At 37.4% G+C, this 14,804-nt stretch overlaps 1 protein-coding gene across 1 annotated transcript in view; it reads right to left on the bottom strand.

Moving 5' to 3' along the window:
- MRPL13 (mitochondrial ribosomal protein L13) overlaps positions 1-14,804 on the bottom strand; it is a 45,470-nt gene that overhangs the window by 21,738 nt on the left and 8,928 nt on the right. Inside the window, exons 4-6 of the mRNA XM_009321687.1 lie at positions 14,338-14,398; positions 3,582-3,668; positions 3,121-3,242 (exon numbers count right to left, since the gene is read on the bottom strand). Coding sequence (XP_009319962.1) covers positions 3,121-3,242; positions 3,582-3,668; positions 14,338-14,398 — 270 coding nt within the window. The remainder of the gene's footprint in view (positions 1-3,120; positions 3,243-3,581; positions 3,669-14,337; positions 14,399-14,804) is intronic.

Raw genomic sequence — 14,804 nt, 5'->3', positions numbered from 1 at the left:
CACATGCCTTGTGAGCGCCCTCAAGATGAACTGCTCCATAATCTTCCCCGGCACCGAGGCCAGGCTGACAGGCCTGTAGTTCCCCGGATCCTCCTTCCAGCCCTTCTTGTAGATGGGCGTCACATTGGCAAGCCTCCAGTTGTCTGGGACCTCCCCCGTTAACCAGGACTGCTGATAGATGATGGAGAGCGGCTTTGGTCGCTCCTCCGCCAGCTCTCTCAGCACTCTCGGGTGGATCCCATCTGGCTCCATAGACAGGGGGGATCATAAGACAGGCTGTTTAGCAACTGCTCATTTATTTACTATGCACATATAAGATCTGCCCTTCTAGGTCACATCGAAGTTCCATCATCTCAGTGGTAGATGCATAGAAAAAAGCTAAAGAAACAAGATAAACATACAGCAATATTTACAACTTCCTGAGCCATAAGTCACATCTGGAGAACCATATTTAATAGCCGCTAATGGCCACACACTTTCCTTTTTTGAACCCACTTAAAACTTCTACTCAGAACGTACATGTTAACTGCAAGACAGGGAAAACATCCAAAAAGACAAAAGCAAAATAGCGTGCATCTTTAGTAATCATGTGATACAGTCAACCCTCATGACATCACATGCTTCACCAACTTCAATCACTAAAAGCAGGGAAAAATATTCCACAAATGAAAGGTCTCATCCCATCTCTGACATGCAAAACCAGTGCAACTCTGTACGACTACTCTGTGTGTGGATGTGCAAGCACAAATACACATTATACATAAATACAGAGTTCTATGCAGGCTTTTTCACTTGACTTAAGACTAGATAAATGTCTCGGACTTTCTCTTGTTATTACTAGGACGTTAAGTGTCACTAAAAAATTATTTTTATTTCTGTTAAACATGTGACAGAACAATAGAATATTACTCAGTTTTCCCTCAAAGGAATACAAATCCTATAAATATATGCAAAATGGATACAGACATTTGTCCTACATATATTCCTGGGATTTCTTAATTGTACTGGTCTGGCTTAAGTAGTGAGAGCTGCTGGCCCATAAAAGGAATTATGAGCACACTCTGCTTTTGAATTGCAAGGGTCCTACTCAAGTGTTCATTTACGTTATCTTATTACCAGTTTTCTTCTGGAAAAGTTACATCTCTTGTCCACATCTCTCTGCTGCCTTATCTCTGCTGCCTATGAAGGGTAAATGTCCTTATTTGCATGTGCCTTATAGTGCAGAGAAAATACATGCTGGAATTTAAAATGTTTAATTACTTAAAAAAAAAAACAAATAAAAAAACCCTTTAATATTAATTTTACCAAGCTAAAAGCATCAGGACCCTTTTAAAGGTATACCAACAGTTTTGGCCATGTACTAAAAATTATTTGCTTTCTCTTTTTACTGACAGACTGTTTAAGAATATTCTTCCTATGTGAGTTTCCTCTTCTCTTCATTAATTCAAATTCAGTTTTGTTCCTCCAGATTAACTTTACCTTCCTACATAAAACGCCTCCTCTCTTTGTATTTAAAGGCTTCCTTTGTTTGAAGGAGGGTTACTGGTTTTGCTATTGTACGATCATTTTTTTCTACTGTACAAGGCTTGCTACTATCTAGTCACTACTAGCTACAAATCTAAACCATGCAGTTGCTGCAGATCATTCTCTAATAGTGTTCTGCAATCAGCTGGACATGAAAATCTACGCTGAACCTATTAAATGCTCCTGTGAAAACAGGAAGTATTCAGTTCTGGCACTTTGAAGTCCTACTGATTTGAACAAGACTTAGTGAAACACAGGAGGTACCATCTGAACATCAGGAAACACTTTTTTTTTTTTACTGTGAGGGTGACTGAGCCCTGGAACAGGTGACCCAAGGAGGTTGTGGAGTCTCCATCCTTGGAGATATCAACAAATGGTCTGGACACGGTCCTGGGCAACCAGCTCTAGATGGCCCTGCTTGAGCAGGGGGGTTGGACCAGATGACCTCCAGGGGTCCCTTCCAACCTTGACCATTCTGCGATCATTCAGATATCAAGACACCTGAGAGATCATATCTTAAGCAGACTCATGAGAAATAAGCTGCTTCTACCATTTCAGCAGCTGACCTCTGTCCACATGCAGCTAACATCTGGTTCAGTGGAACTACTCAATAGGATGACGTACCATTTCAGATACACCAAGTCTATTTTTTAGGATTAGTGTAGGAATAAGTACACAGGAACACTTTTTTACAGGACAAAGAGAAACATAACCTTCTAAAAAACTACTACAGAAATAGAAATACCAGTAATTTAACTGGACATAGACCATCAAGTTGGTCCTGGTGTTAGCTTATTTACACCTTTCCCCATCTCCCTACTTGTTACATTTCTTCTTAAATTTCATTAGAATAATCAGGAAAGGGGCCATCTTTCAAAATTAATTTCTCTGTTGACTACCGTAATGGGACCTTGAACCTAAATAGGACTCTCAAAATGAACACAAGAAAAATCATACTGGTAGTAATCAGACAATGTCCCGAATGTAATGCGTTGTTTTCACTAGCAGATTGACTCAATGCTGCGTGTGGTGGTATAAAGCAAACCACAAATTCATATGCCACACAACTACTGTGGAACTGGTTTTGTGCATGGAAAAGAAACTATTTATCAAAATAAACACGTGGTATGTTCCCTGCCAAAGATCCACTCTCCAAGGTCTAATTTAGCAGAATTCTTTCCCCTCCTCTGGAGAAAATCTGAAGGGTTCCCCCCCCGCAATGAATCATACCCTCACAGAGCCACGTGGTGTTCCCTTTGGCTACGGCTAACAGTTACGTATTATAGAGCACATACAACTCAAACAGGGTAATGAAGTTTTTTTTACTCATCTTTTACTCAATTCATTTTGATGAAGTAAAGAGTTGAAAACATGATTTTAAGTAAAGCTTTTCTCATTAAAAGAAAGGCCAGAAATACAAAAAACTTAGCAACCACTCCCTTCTAAATGACCATTCTTTGCTTTAATGACCTCCTCACTCCAAAAAAAGATGACATAAAGAGAAAAAACATTACTTTTTTTTCTTACTGATAAGGTGAGAACCTATATAGTACATATTCAGTCAAAGTGTCCTTCTAAAAAGTCTAAGATACTTACGGAGTCCAAACCTTTGGAAAGGCAGCAATTTCTTCTGGTGTATATTCATCTAACCTCTTGGGGACTGCACGTGGCTGAGGAATCTCTTGTAGAAGATTCTTCTGTATATCTTCTGGAATAACCTGAGGCAGATGAGAACAGTCTTAGCTATCTGATTGTTTAAAAAACACCACCACTCCCCCGCCAAATCCAGACCAAAATTTGTCAGCACTACTGCATTCTTCATGCTAAGTGTTTGACCTAAATACAGAAGACAATCTCACGCATGTCTTACATCTCACAATTTTGTGAAATAATGAAGAAAAAAGCATCAACATTTCAACTACATTTAGATACATAAATAAAAAGCAGCTTGATTTTTCTTAATTTACCTTCTTATGACAAGAGTTTTGCTGTTGCTAACACTCCCTCTTCACTGCCAAATCACACAGGAATGAAAATGTAACTGCATGACTACTCACATCTTCCGGGAACAGGTGCAGCCTCTGCATCATAGTTCTTCTCTGAAGGTTTTTTGGAAGCATTCTATAAACGGTCAGTTTAACAATCTGAGGAAAGATAACATGGTAACAAATAATCAGACAGGCTACAAATAACATGAAAAAGGTAAGCTGTGTTTCCCTCCGCCCGTTCCACTAGCCACTGAACCTCTTTTCAGTCAACTTCTTCCATGCTGAAGAACTCTGGCACCACATTCAGAAGGTGCTCTAGACTTACTGTTTTGAAAGAAGAAATACTTACTCCCGATCATATAAACGCTTACTCTAACAGCCATATAGAAAATTACAGCTTAGAAAGTTAAGAGCTATTGATAGCATTGTGGATGACTGCATATCATCATTCAACTTTGAAAAGAATTGAGAAGCTTGTGGTAACTCCGTATCGTATTGCACATTTATATACACAAGTTATTGAGAAAAAAAATAAAATAGGCTTTAAGAAATTTACCAAGTGTTCCCAGCAACTAGTTTAACACTGTAATTTGTTGTGTTTGAAATTTCTAGATAATTAATGCATCATACCTTAAGCAAAGCCGACATACCAATACACTGCATTATGAACATACTATATATGTTTATAATTTATTCCCTTACTATTAGTTCCAGATGAACAACCTCACTTCTGAGAAGCAGGACTTAATAGAATTTGTACATCTATACTAGACGACGCTTATTGAAAAGTTACAAAATTCAACAGGATTTCTCTTGGACTCTAGTATAGATACCTATAATTTAAATACAAAACACATTGTTATGGACTTCACCCAGAAGGGGAACATTTGTAAACGTAAAACAAAGCATGCAACTGTAGGAGACAAAAAGGGTTTTATAAAGGACAGCAAAGCATTTAAGGGTAGACCTACGTGCAATTTTGTAAGTAGAAGAAAACCCACTCTGCCTGTGCTCCAAGCCACCCAGACATAAATTAGCTCCAAATCAGAAACTACCCAGGCATGCTTAGCGCAATGTAAGCTGAAGTCAATAAGCCACGCTGAAATGCAGTGCACTAAGCACAAACAAATCTCCCAGGCATCCGGATATTTTGAAAAGTGTATGGAGCAAAGTTGCTTCTTTTTATAAAATTAATTAAAGGAATTAAATTGAAATTTTAGAGACAATCACTAATAGTGAATTCCCAGCTGGAGCCACATAGTTAAGATAGAATGATTAATTGTTGCAAAATTAATGAGAAGTGCAGGTTCTTAAACTTGAAGGCATTTCTGCTTGGATTCTGAAGTTAATAAACACTCAAGATAGTTTTGCCCCAGTATTGTCTTCATTTTGCCATGTAACAGACAGTAACCTCATCTTAGGATCCTCATAAATATATACTATATGCCTTGAGAAACTCTGAAGGCATTTAGAGAAGCCTCAACAGCATGAAGATTTTCAGATGTTATGCAGCCAGTACCACAGATCTGTGGACAAATATAATAGAACAAGATGATAGAAGAAATACATCAGGTCGGGCAGAGTAATCTATAGCGTTGATACCTTCTCTAATATAAATTAATAAGTAACTATTAAAAAACAAATATGAAAACTAATGCTTTTAGGGATAAAAACTATTCATGCTGGTAAACCTTCGCTGGTTTACTTCACTGAATACTGAAAATCAAGTGACACACCGTAAAAAAATAAGAAAATACATGGATACTAACAGTAGCTCATGTGAACAGCCCTTTTACCATTAGCAGTCTTCATTTCATATACTTATTTTCCTTTCTACCCAATATTTTTCCTTATAGCCAACGAAAGATCAAAATACATCAGATCTAAAACAACAGATCCAGAGACTTCACAACATATTGCCTAACTATGGAGATTTTTTTCTTTATCTAAAAATTACTTTTAACTTCAGATTGTGATAGAACCAGTGTTAATTGCTTAGATTAATAAACTGTACATACTCATGGTCCAACATATGACCTATGACCTACAGATACACAGAGCTAGTTATTTAATGATTTCACTACAATAAAGAGAGACTTTAAAGTACTTTAATGAACATTGTTAAATATTTTACTTCTTCAAATGACCAATGTTTGTGTCCAATTTTTCATCTTCCTCTGCAGCATGTGGCTCAGACATCTGTTGAAACAAACCAGTGAGCTAGACAAACAGCTGGTCTATTCTGGTGGTAAATACTTCTGCCTGGTGAATCTGATCCGATTTTTTAGCCACATTACAAAGAGACCAGTTCAGTTGTAAAAATGTGCCTATCAAAGTCACACTGGAAAAGAATAACTGATTTATATGCTCAAGTTAAACAATGAAGAAATACTTTCAACATTGTGTACAGTCACTGCAGAACTGACAACCTCAGGTGACAAGACAACATGAAAGCAGGACTTGGAGAATGATAATGAAATGAACATGGATAATTATATATTTAATAATAGGTTCTATAGATAAGTATGTTAAGTGCAATAAGCATAATCCAAGGTATGCCTTGGTACGTCTGCCAATCTCCATGCTGTTCAAGAACTCGTTTGGCTTTCCGTGCCGCCTCACGCATGCAAGAAGTGCATTACCACAAGATCTGCAACAGACAAATCACCCTCACATGAAGCACAAACCATTTTTTACTGCCAGGCAGACCACAGAACCATAGAATGGTTTGGGTTGGAAGGGACCTTTAAAGGTAATCTAGTCCAACCCCCCTGCCATGGACAGGGACATCTTCAACGAGATCAGGTTGCTCAAAGCCCTGTCTAACCTGACCTTGAATGTTTCCAGGGATGGGGCATCCACCACCTCTCTGGGCAACCTGTGCCAGTGCCTCACCACCCTCACAGTAAAAAATGTCTACCCTCCTTTAGTTAAAACCATTACCCCTTGTCCTATCGCTACAGGCCCTATTAAAAAGTCTGTCCCCATCTTTCTTATAAGCCCCCTTTATATATTGAAAGACCACAATAAGGTCTCCCCAGAGCCTTCTCTTCTCTAGGCTGAACAACCCCAACTCTCTCAGCCTTTCCTCACAGGTGAGGTGTTCCATCCCTCTGATCATTTTTGTGGCCCTCTTCTGGACCTGCTCCAACAGCTCCATCTTTTCCTGCTCTAACAGGTCCTTGTCTTTCTTGTACTGGGCACCTCAGAGCTGGACACAGTACTCCAGGTGGGGTCTCACCAGAGTGGAGTACAGGGGCAGAATCACCTCCCCTCAGCCATATTACACCTGATACGGAGCTGTGCAAGGCTGTGTCCAAACAGGAGCTGTATACAAGTCACGCTCCCACTGCTAACAGCACATTAAGATGGAAAGAGTTCAAAATAATCAGTCGTCATGCAAGTGCCAAATTCTTGGGTACCACATTCCAATTGCTTCACCTCTTCCATATCCAGACTGCATCCCAGGCTCAGAACTGGGTGAAGCTCAGTTCCACTCTGGATGCAGGGAGTCTGGATGCATCCGTGCTAGATGTGGGGAGTTTGGTCATTGCTTCAGTGAGCACAGTATTTATCCCAGACTGAATCACATACTGTGGCTGTAAGAACAAGACCAGAGCTGAAGTCAAAAAGGGAGAAGGCATTGGTTTTGATGCATTTAATTTGCTGTTATCAGGGCCTGATTCCAAGTCTCTTCTACAATCAGCAGAATCACCAAAGAAAAGAAGCTCACATGCTTACGCACTCACTTCTCTCGTGTCTTCTGGTTTATGTAAGCTTACTAGTTTAAGTAAGCTTAATACTTTAAACAGGTTAAAAAAACCCACATTTTGAAATTACACGAATGTTTGTCAACACAGGCTTACTAAGGGGGGGGTGAGGTAGTGATAAACTATTATTTGAGACTTGTAAAAAGCCAAGTAAGTGTATTACTAAGTGAGCTGGAATGTAGATTTAAAAGGTCCTGCTATTCTGTACTTTTATTATTGATTTACTGCAAGGTAGTTAGTCCAACTACAGAACAGAAGGCCATACAGGGAGCTAGGACAGAGAAGGTAGTGCTGGAGAACTCTAGCTTCCTTCATTGTAACTTCTGCCTCAAAGACTTTTCTATGAGCCAAAGCAAATCCAAACCCAGCTCCTGGAAAGAGCAAGTTTACATCCAGCTCCTTGCCCAAAATTCTGCCTACAGCCAGAACTTCACCCTAGCTGGTGTGATGACAAGTCAAAGAAGTTAGTAAAGTACAGGCTTAATTGAAGTTGCACGGACTGCTTTTGCAACTTGAGTAAGGTTGTGTAACAGAAAAGGCAGATTCAACCAGCAGTATTTACAGGGTGTTAAGTAAGGGCTCTCCTGTTACCTGAACATGCTCAAGTTTTACTAAAAATACACCAACCTGAAATAAAAAGGTATGGAATTGCAAGAAGAAGTCTGCTACTGAGCTCATGCAAACCCCAAACCCAGATTCAACACTCCCTGAAAGCACACATCAGAACATGCTGTTTCTTTACGGAATTAACACCACCACCAAAATCTTTCTATATGCTTGTAATACACTTCTAATAAAAGACAATTCTTATTATTTTCTATGTGATTATGTTTACTTTGAACTATTAAAATAACAAGGGTTTAATTTTACATGAAAGGTATAAAACCCAGTTGATTTCTGTGGGATTTCAAACTGGTAAAGAGGTCTACCTACCCACAGGTCTCACTGCAACCTCGGTTGCAGTTTAAAACTAATTACTACAGATTAACAGTTTATTCAGTTATTTACAGATTCCTACTGCTTCCTCTCCCCAGTCCTTTATCTTTAGTACTAGCAACCTCTAAAATTCCATATCCTCATAAATACTCACTCCTAAAGGCCATGACACTTTCTTCATCAGGTAAAGACATCCACCATGAGATGTATACAGCCACCAGAGCATTAATATTTGGGGATTTTTAAAGTACTGGAATGCTGTTTGCCCCAATTTCTTTTGAATTACAAAATTCTTATTGGTTGTAGTTACAATTGTCATCTTGAATATTGCAATACCTTTTTTCCAAGTTGGCTAATTTATATACTTGCAGCAGAGACATGCTCTTAATCACACAGTTATATGACATTATGTTTTTAGTTTCCAATTTACAAGGGCTAAATAGGGGGAAAGGAATCTGAATGCAGCTCCAGTAAAACTCTTGCACTTTCAGTCCCTTACTACATGGTCTAACATTTTATGAGTACAAATAAATTAAAAATATATTTATTTGAAACACTGTGTGAGGCTTGAACATTTCAATTTTTGTGATAGGCTTTGGCTCACGTGCAAGTTGCAGACTACACTTGATGGAGAGCAAGTTCTGAGAAAGATTCTTTGCCAGATAAAACATGCTTTAAAGAAGGAAATCAACAGAGCAATACCACTCCTGGTCCTGAGAAGCACAAAATGATTGGCTGAATTTCCAGAAGAAAGTCTACCCTAACAGCTGAATTAAGTCCAATAATCACCAGGAAGCAACTCTAGAACATGGGAAGGACACAGTGCTCCAGAGAAAACAAAGTGATTAATTACAGGGCATACCAAAAATAAACTAGAAGAATTTCAGGAGATACACCAGTTACCTGGAGGTACAGCTTGATACTACGTCTTCCTTTTACCAGTTCTTGGTTTTCTGTTCTGTATACGATACCGTTCTTTTCACCACATGTGTTATAAAAGCATACAAAGAACTTCACCTTTCTACCTCTGACAGTTGTACGAGTAGTACAGCAACAGTGAATGTACTTAATACTGCCATAAGAATCATTTGGTCACAGACAAATTAAACTTCCATCACATGCCATTTTGCTTTCCACTACTGTTCAGCACTTAAAAACTTAGAAGTTTAATGTGTTCTATAAATTGATATATTAATTTGCCTTGCAAATTCAAATAAGAAATGGATTGAGATTTTTTTTAAACAAAGAAGTATTTATTTTTGTCTACTACGAAGCAGAAGACCGAGCCGGCTCTAAGACTTATTTAGAGCACCTAGAGGTTTTACAATAACAGGTTCCATAACAATATTCTCCTCCCCATGCCATACTAACTCCTGTGTGCCTACTAATCCAGACTTTGAAGTTTTGCTCTACTTAATTAAAAAACATTACTCCATAGTAATAAAAGAAAACGCTATTATATCTGGTGTTTCGGTAACTGACTTTTAGTATGTACATATTATTATATCGACTATCCCTTACTGATGCAAAGAAAATAGGCTTTCAAATACCAACAGCAAGATTTAACCACGTTTTCCATCCGAGCTTTTCTTCAAAAGATCATTATTATGCAGATATAATGGCAAGTCTATACGTGCAAGCAGTTGCTAAAGAGCATTCAAAAGGAGAATTAGAACATTTTAAGCCCCTTCATATCAGTGCCAGCAGCTGAACAAACCAGAACCCTGACACCCCCGGAGGCTTCCTCACAGCAGATTTCCATAGAGCTACCCTGCCTCGCTTAATAATCTTCCCTAGCAGGTAACATTCATTCTGAACAATTATTGCCCATTATTTCTTTGTCAGAAGCAATACAGCCTCTGAATACTGCAAAGGTCAATCCTCTCACTGAGCATTTGGTATTAGCCAAACATTTCTTCTTTTTCTTCTTTTTCTTTTTTTGGGGGTAGTTTCTGATGCAGCCAGAAAAAAAAAAAAAAGTAAGCCAAGTTTTGCTTACTTTTAAAATTAGAAATATAATAAAAATTGATTGAAAACTTTGTCCTGACAGGATTACTACCTGGTTCTACAGATTAGATCTGTCAACATATTTTGCAGGCATTTTAATTAAAAGCCGTAAGAATTTTACAGAAAGTTTTTTCCAAGTAATCTTTGCTCCCTCTCAAATCTGACATTTAAAAGTACATCTTTTAGTCTTCCTGTATCAAGTACTTCAAAGTCTAATTTTGAAAGTGTTGGTCTCATGCCTATCAGCATTTTTCCACCTAAACAAAACTTCTGCAAGTTTTTTAAAAACAAACAAGAAAACCCCAAAACTTCTATGCATTCCAAACACCTGCATCTCAAATAAAAAGGTTTACCTGTTTCTTTTCTTTTCAAAAGACTCTCTTGGCAAAGAAAACACACCAAGCCTTTCAAACAGATTTTTTCTTAGCCACCTACAATGGAAATTAATGTTGTCAGCTAATATATATCCTAAGGGAGTAGTAACACCATACAGGATATCAGTATTATATTAACCTGAAGAACAGAGAGGCTGCTTTGAACTACAGCAACAAGCTGTTATGCTGCACCTAAAGAACATATTTAGTACTCTCACCTATGGGTGGTCCAAAAATTTACACTAAATCTAAGCCAGATACAGAAATAGGGTGAAATGTGAAGAAGGTTTTTTTTTTTTTCCTTCAATAAGCACTTAATAAGTAGCCTGGCCAAGTCCAATAGCTGTTCTCTGCTATTCTCCAGAAGAGCAGACAACTGAAAATACTAGAAATTTTAAACAGATTCACAGACACTCCCCTCCTCATGCCTCCCAAAGGAAGTCAAAGGTGCTAAAGGTAAAAATGTGCTAGACTATTTACTTTTGAGATCTTTTTGGCAACACACTGTAATTTTACCCTTCCATAAAAACAAATTTTTCCGAAGTGCTGAAAAACTTGGCACAATGAACATGGAACTTTAAGTTCTATACAAAACATCAACTATGCAGACCTCTTTTTGTATTCACTGCCCCATATTAACATAAAAGATACTAAGAAGTGGGAAAAAATAGTAATATTTTGTCAATCTCCAGCACAAAATTATACATCTGAGATTAAACACTTATAATAGGCACAGGGTTTTTTTTATTCTTTTCAACTAAGAAGAAAAGTCAAGGATAGGGAATAGTTGCCATGGGAAGATTCCAAGACCAGTCTGGATAAGCCCCCAGCAGCCTTATCTGACCTAATAGCTGACACTACTTTGAGTAGGAGGTTGGACTAGAGATGTCCCGAGGTTCTCTCCAATCTGAATCATCCTGTGATCCCATGAAAAAATGCACGTGCGCATTCAAAATTCAGCACAAGTCCTTCTGAAGCACAAACTACTACCTGCAAGGAATATAAAGGTCCAAACTTAGAAAGCTAGATACAATGATGTCAACCTCTGTTAAGTGAGAATATCAGATCATCATCCATCCCTATCTTGGTACCTTATGAAGGAACAAGAAATGATCAAGGATGATACTGCAGTAAACATTATCTAAATTCTGACAACTATACTTATGACTTTCAGCCCTCCATGTAAACATAAACTCTACCATTTTGCATCAAATTACTCATTATAACCTTTTTAATTAGCTATTAGCTGTGTACCAGTTTTTCCTAAAACCAGTCTCTCTGTATACTAGAAACAATGTTTAAACAAAACTGTAATGGAAAAATATTTATCTTGGGGATTTGTGTGTTTGAATTTAGACATAGGTAAGTAAAGACAGTTCTAAGCAGTATTGCAATCCTACTACATACACACACTCACAGAGTCTTACAAGCTTTAATCTATCTTACATAAACCAAAAATAGTCATATCCACTGCAAAATCTCTATGTAATACCACACAAGTTTACAAAGTGTTACGTTAACATCCTTTTCCTTGGAAGTAGTCTCTTCCATTAATTTAATGCCTTAATTTCTGTAACAACACTACTTCCAAAAATAATGTTGACTCACCTAATGAGGCACTACCAGGATGAGCTAGCAGGAGACAATAGGACCAAGGGCAGAGAAAAAGCAGTAGCCTCCAGGATGAAAACAACACTTTACAGAATGAAAACTTTGATTCCACAGAAAGATAGTCTGCTTCCTACAACCGACCTAATTCCACTGGCTTCACAGGAATTGAATTTAACATGATTAAAAGAGAAAAGGTCTCTTCTTAACTCAAAAGAAGTGAAATAAAGTGATTTATAGAAGTCTCCACAATAACAATGTGTCATTTAGATCATATTTTGAAGATCCAAATGCTACTTAGGCTAGGCATTGTTCTCTTTACAGTAATCCTTTTTCAGGTTTTAATAGCTAGTTCTAAAAATAAAACATGTTAATAAAACACCATTATAATTTCCATCTTTGTCACATCCTTATGTATTTCACATCAAAACAATTCAACTAGTAAATAAATGTTTCTAGCCATAAAATTCACTTGCAAGTCAAAACCTGTAACAGTTACACATACAGAATATATCATGCCAAATTACCATCCACTACTATTAATTATGACAATAATACATATGACATATCTTTATGAGAGGGACATCTGAACGCTTCATCTTCAATAGAATGAAAGAGTTAATTGCTGAGGGCTCTCCACAATTCTGTTTAAAAAAAAGTTTTGCTCGCTAAATTAGACCAAGCCTTGAGCCACATCACCATTTGCTGAGCTTCCATCCAACATGCTTTAGTTATTGGCAACGCATTTAATCCTTCTCTGTTTGCACAGAAATTCATCTATGAATCTGGCAAGAAAAGAGGTATTTCAGAATGAATGCCAGAAGGTAATTTATAGAACATCCAATTCTCAGGCCCTAACAAACAGCTGTGTTACACTGCCTCCCAGTGCACAGCGTCTGCCTGAAGCCCAAATAAAAAAGGTTGAGGAATCCATTTTAGACATGGAACTACCAATAATTCCCAAAGGAATTACAACTATCTTAGAGGCTGCTCTCAAAAGCATTTAAGTTGTTTTGAAAAATTCTAGACAGAAAATAATATTGAACTGTGGGATTTTATTTCGCTTTAAACAAAGAAAGAAACTGCAAAAATAAAAATGAAAACCAGGCAAATTCATACGGCGGACCGCTTTTTTACTGAGTACTTGTACAACATCTTGTATAAGGAAGTCTTGAGGCAAACCAGGATTTCTAAATCATAGATAAAAAAAATCATTGACAAAATCCAAAAGTTTTACAGCAGATAAAATTTCTCTAGGAAAAGGAAGAAGCATTTTTATATTTTATATATAAGGTGACCCAAGCCAAAGCATTTCAAAGTCAAAACCAAACATAGACAACTGTTAATCTCCGTGGGCCTCATATCATGTTCTGAAACACTAGTACTTAGAGAATCCAGTCCTCCAATGCTGACCATTCAAAACCCTAGTAAAAGTAATTTTGTAAGTGTAAGTCAACATCCCAGAATGTTCATATCTAGCACCCTATTTTTTTAATCAGTAACAAACACATCAACACTGACGTTCAGAATTTATAATAGTCTAACACAGACATTTAGTAATGAGGCTAAACTTCAATGTAATCACCATTTCCAATTCTTTCACAGACCATGAACACACAGCATTGCAGAAAAGACTAAAAAAAAAATAATCATTTAACAAAACCTGCAGTTGAATTGTACTGGGAGAAAGAGGCAGGTGTACTTTCTAACATTTTTAAGATTAGTATTATTCTTGCTGGCTCTTAAAAAAGTAGTAGGGTCGTTAAGCTGAAGTACAGCTTAGCCATGTCTAACTTGAGGCAGTTTGCTTATGAGAAAGGTCAGATCCCTGAAACTCAAAAGCAAGTGAATCGGTCAAAAATGAGTGAAGCAAATTAACTTGATTTGCTCATTTGGACAGCATGGAAGAATCACGAAGATGCATAACCTGCAATCTAACCCTCAAAACATGCTGTTTACAAAAACACTGTCACTAGCCAAGCTTCTAAGAGCCATTAGCAGAATGTTTGTAATTTCGCTTTAGACATGCAGGTAACTGATCCCTTTTGTTTAGGGGCACCAGTTAAAGGGACTAGTTAAATGAAAACAAATCAGCTTTACAAATGAAAGGCAAGAATGGGAAACACTTACAGCAGTTGGATCCTTCAAATGGAGCTGAGTTGCTGTCACTTGTTTGAAACCACCAGGATAGCTAGAAAAACAGAACAAAGACACAAGCTTAACACTATGTGCTCAAGCAAGATGTTAACACAAATATCACTACATCTTGAACAACAGTGTAATGATATTATAAGCCTTCAAAAAAGGAAGTTGTTCTCATGAGGCCAACAACTATATTGTATTTGAAAGATTCTATCCTGTCAAGTATCTAAGTTTAATGCCATTTGTACTTTCTTATTTATTCACTTGAGTATTAAAAAGTTTGTGTTTCACAAGCAGATGGATATGTTTTTAAAACTGCTTATTAAATAGAATCATAGAATCATTAAGGTTGGAAAAGACCTCGAAGATCATCGAGTCCAACCGTCAACCCAACAACACCATGCTTACTAAACCATGTCCTTAAGCGCCTCATCTACACGTCTGTTAAATACCTC

This window comes from Pygoscelis adeliae, unplaced genomic scaffold (genome assembly GCF_000699105.1).
Source record: "Pygoscelis adeliae isolate BGI_AS28 unplaced genomic scaffold, ASM69910v1 Scaffold111, whole genome shotgun sequence".
Classification (NCBI taxonomy): domain Eukaryota; kingdom Metazoa; phylum Chordata; class Aves; order Sphenisciformes; family Spheniscidae; genus Pygoscelis; species Pygoscelis adeliae.
Note: the sequence above shows the minus strand (reverse complement) of the source record. Positions and strands in the feature narration are given on the sequence as shown.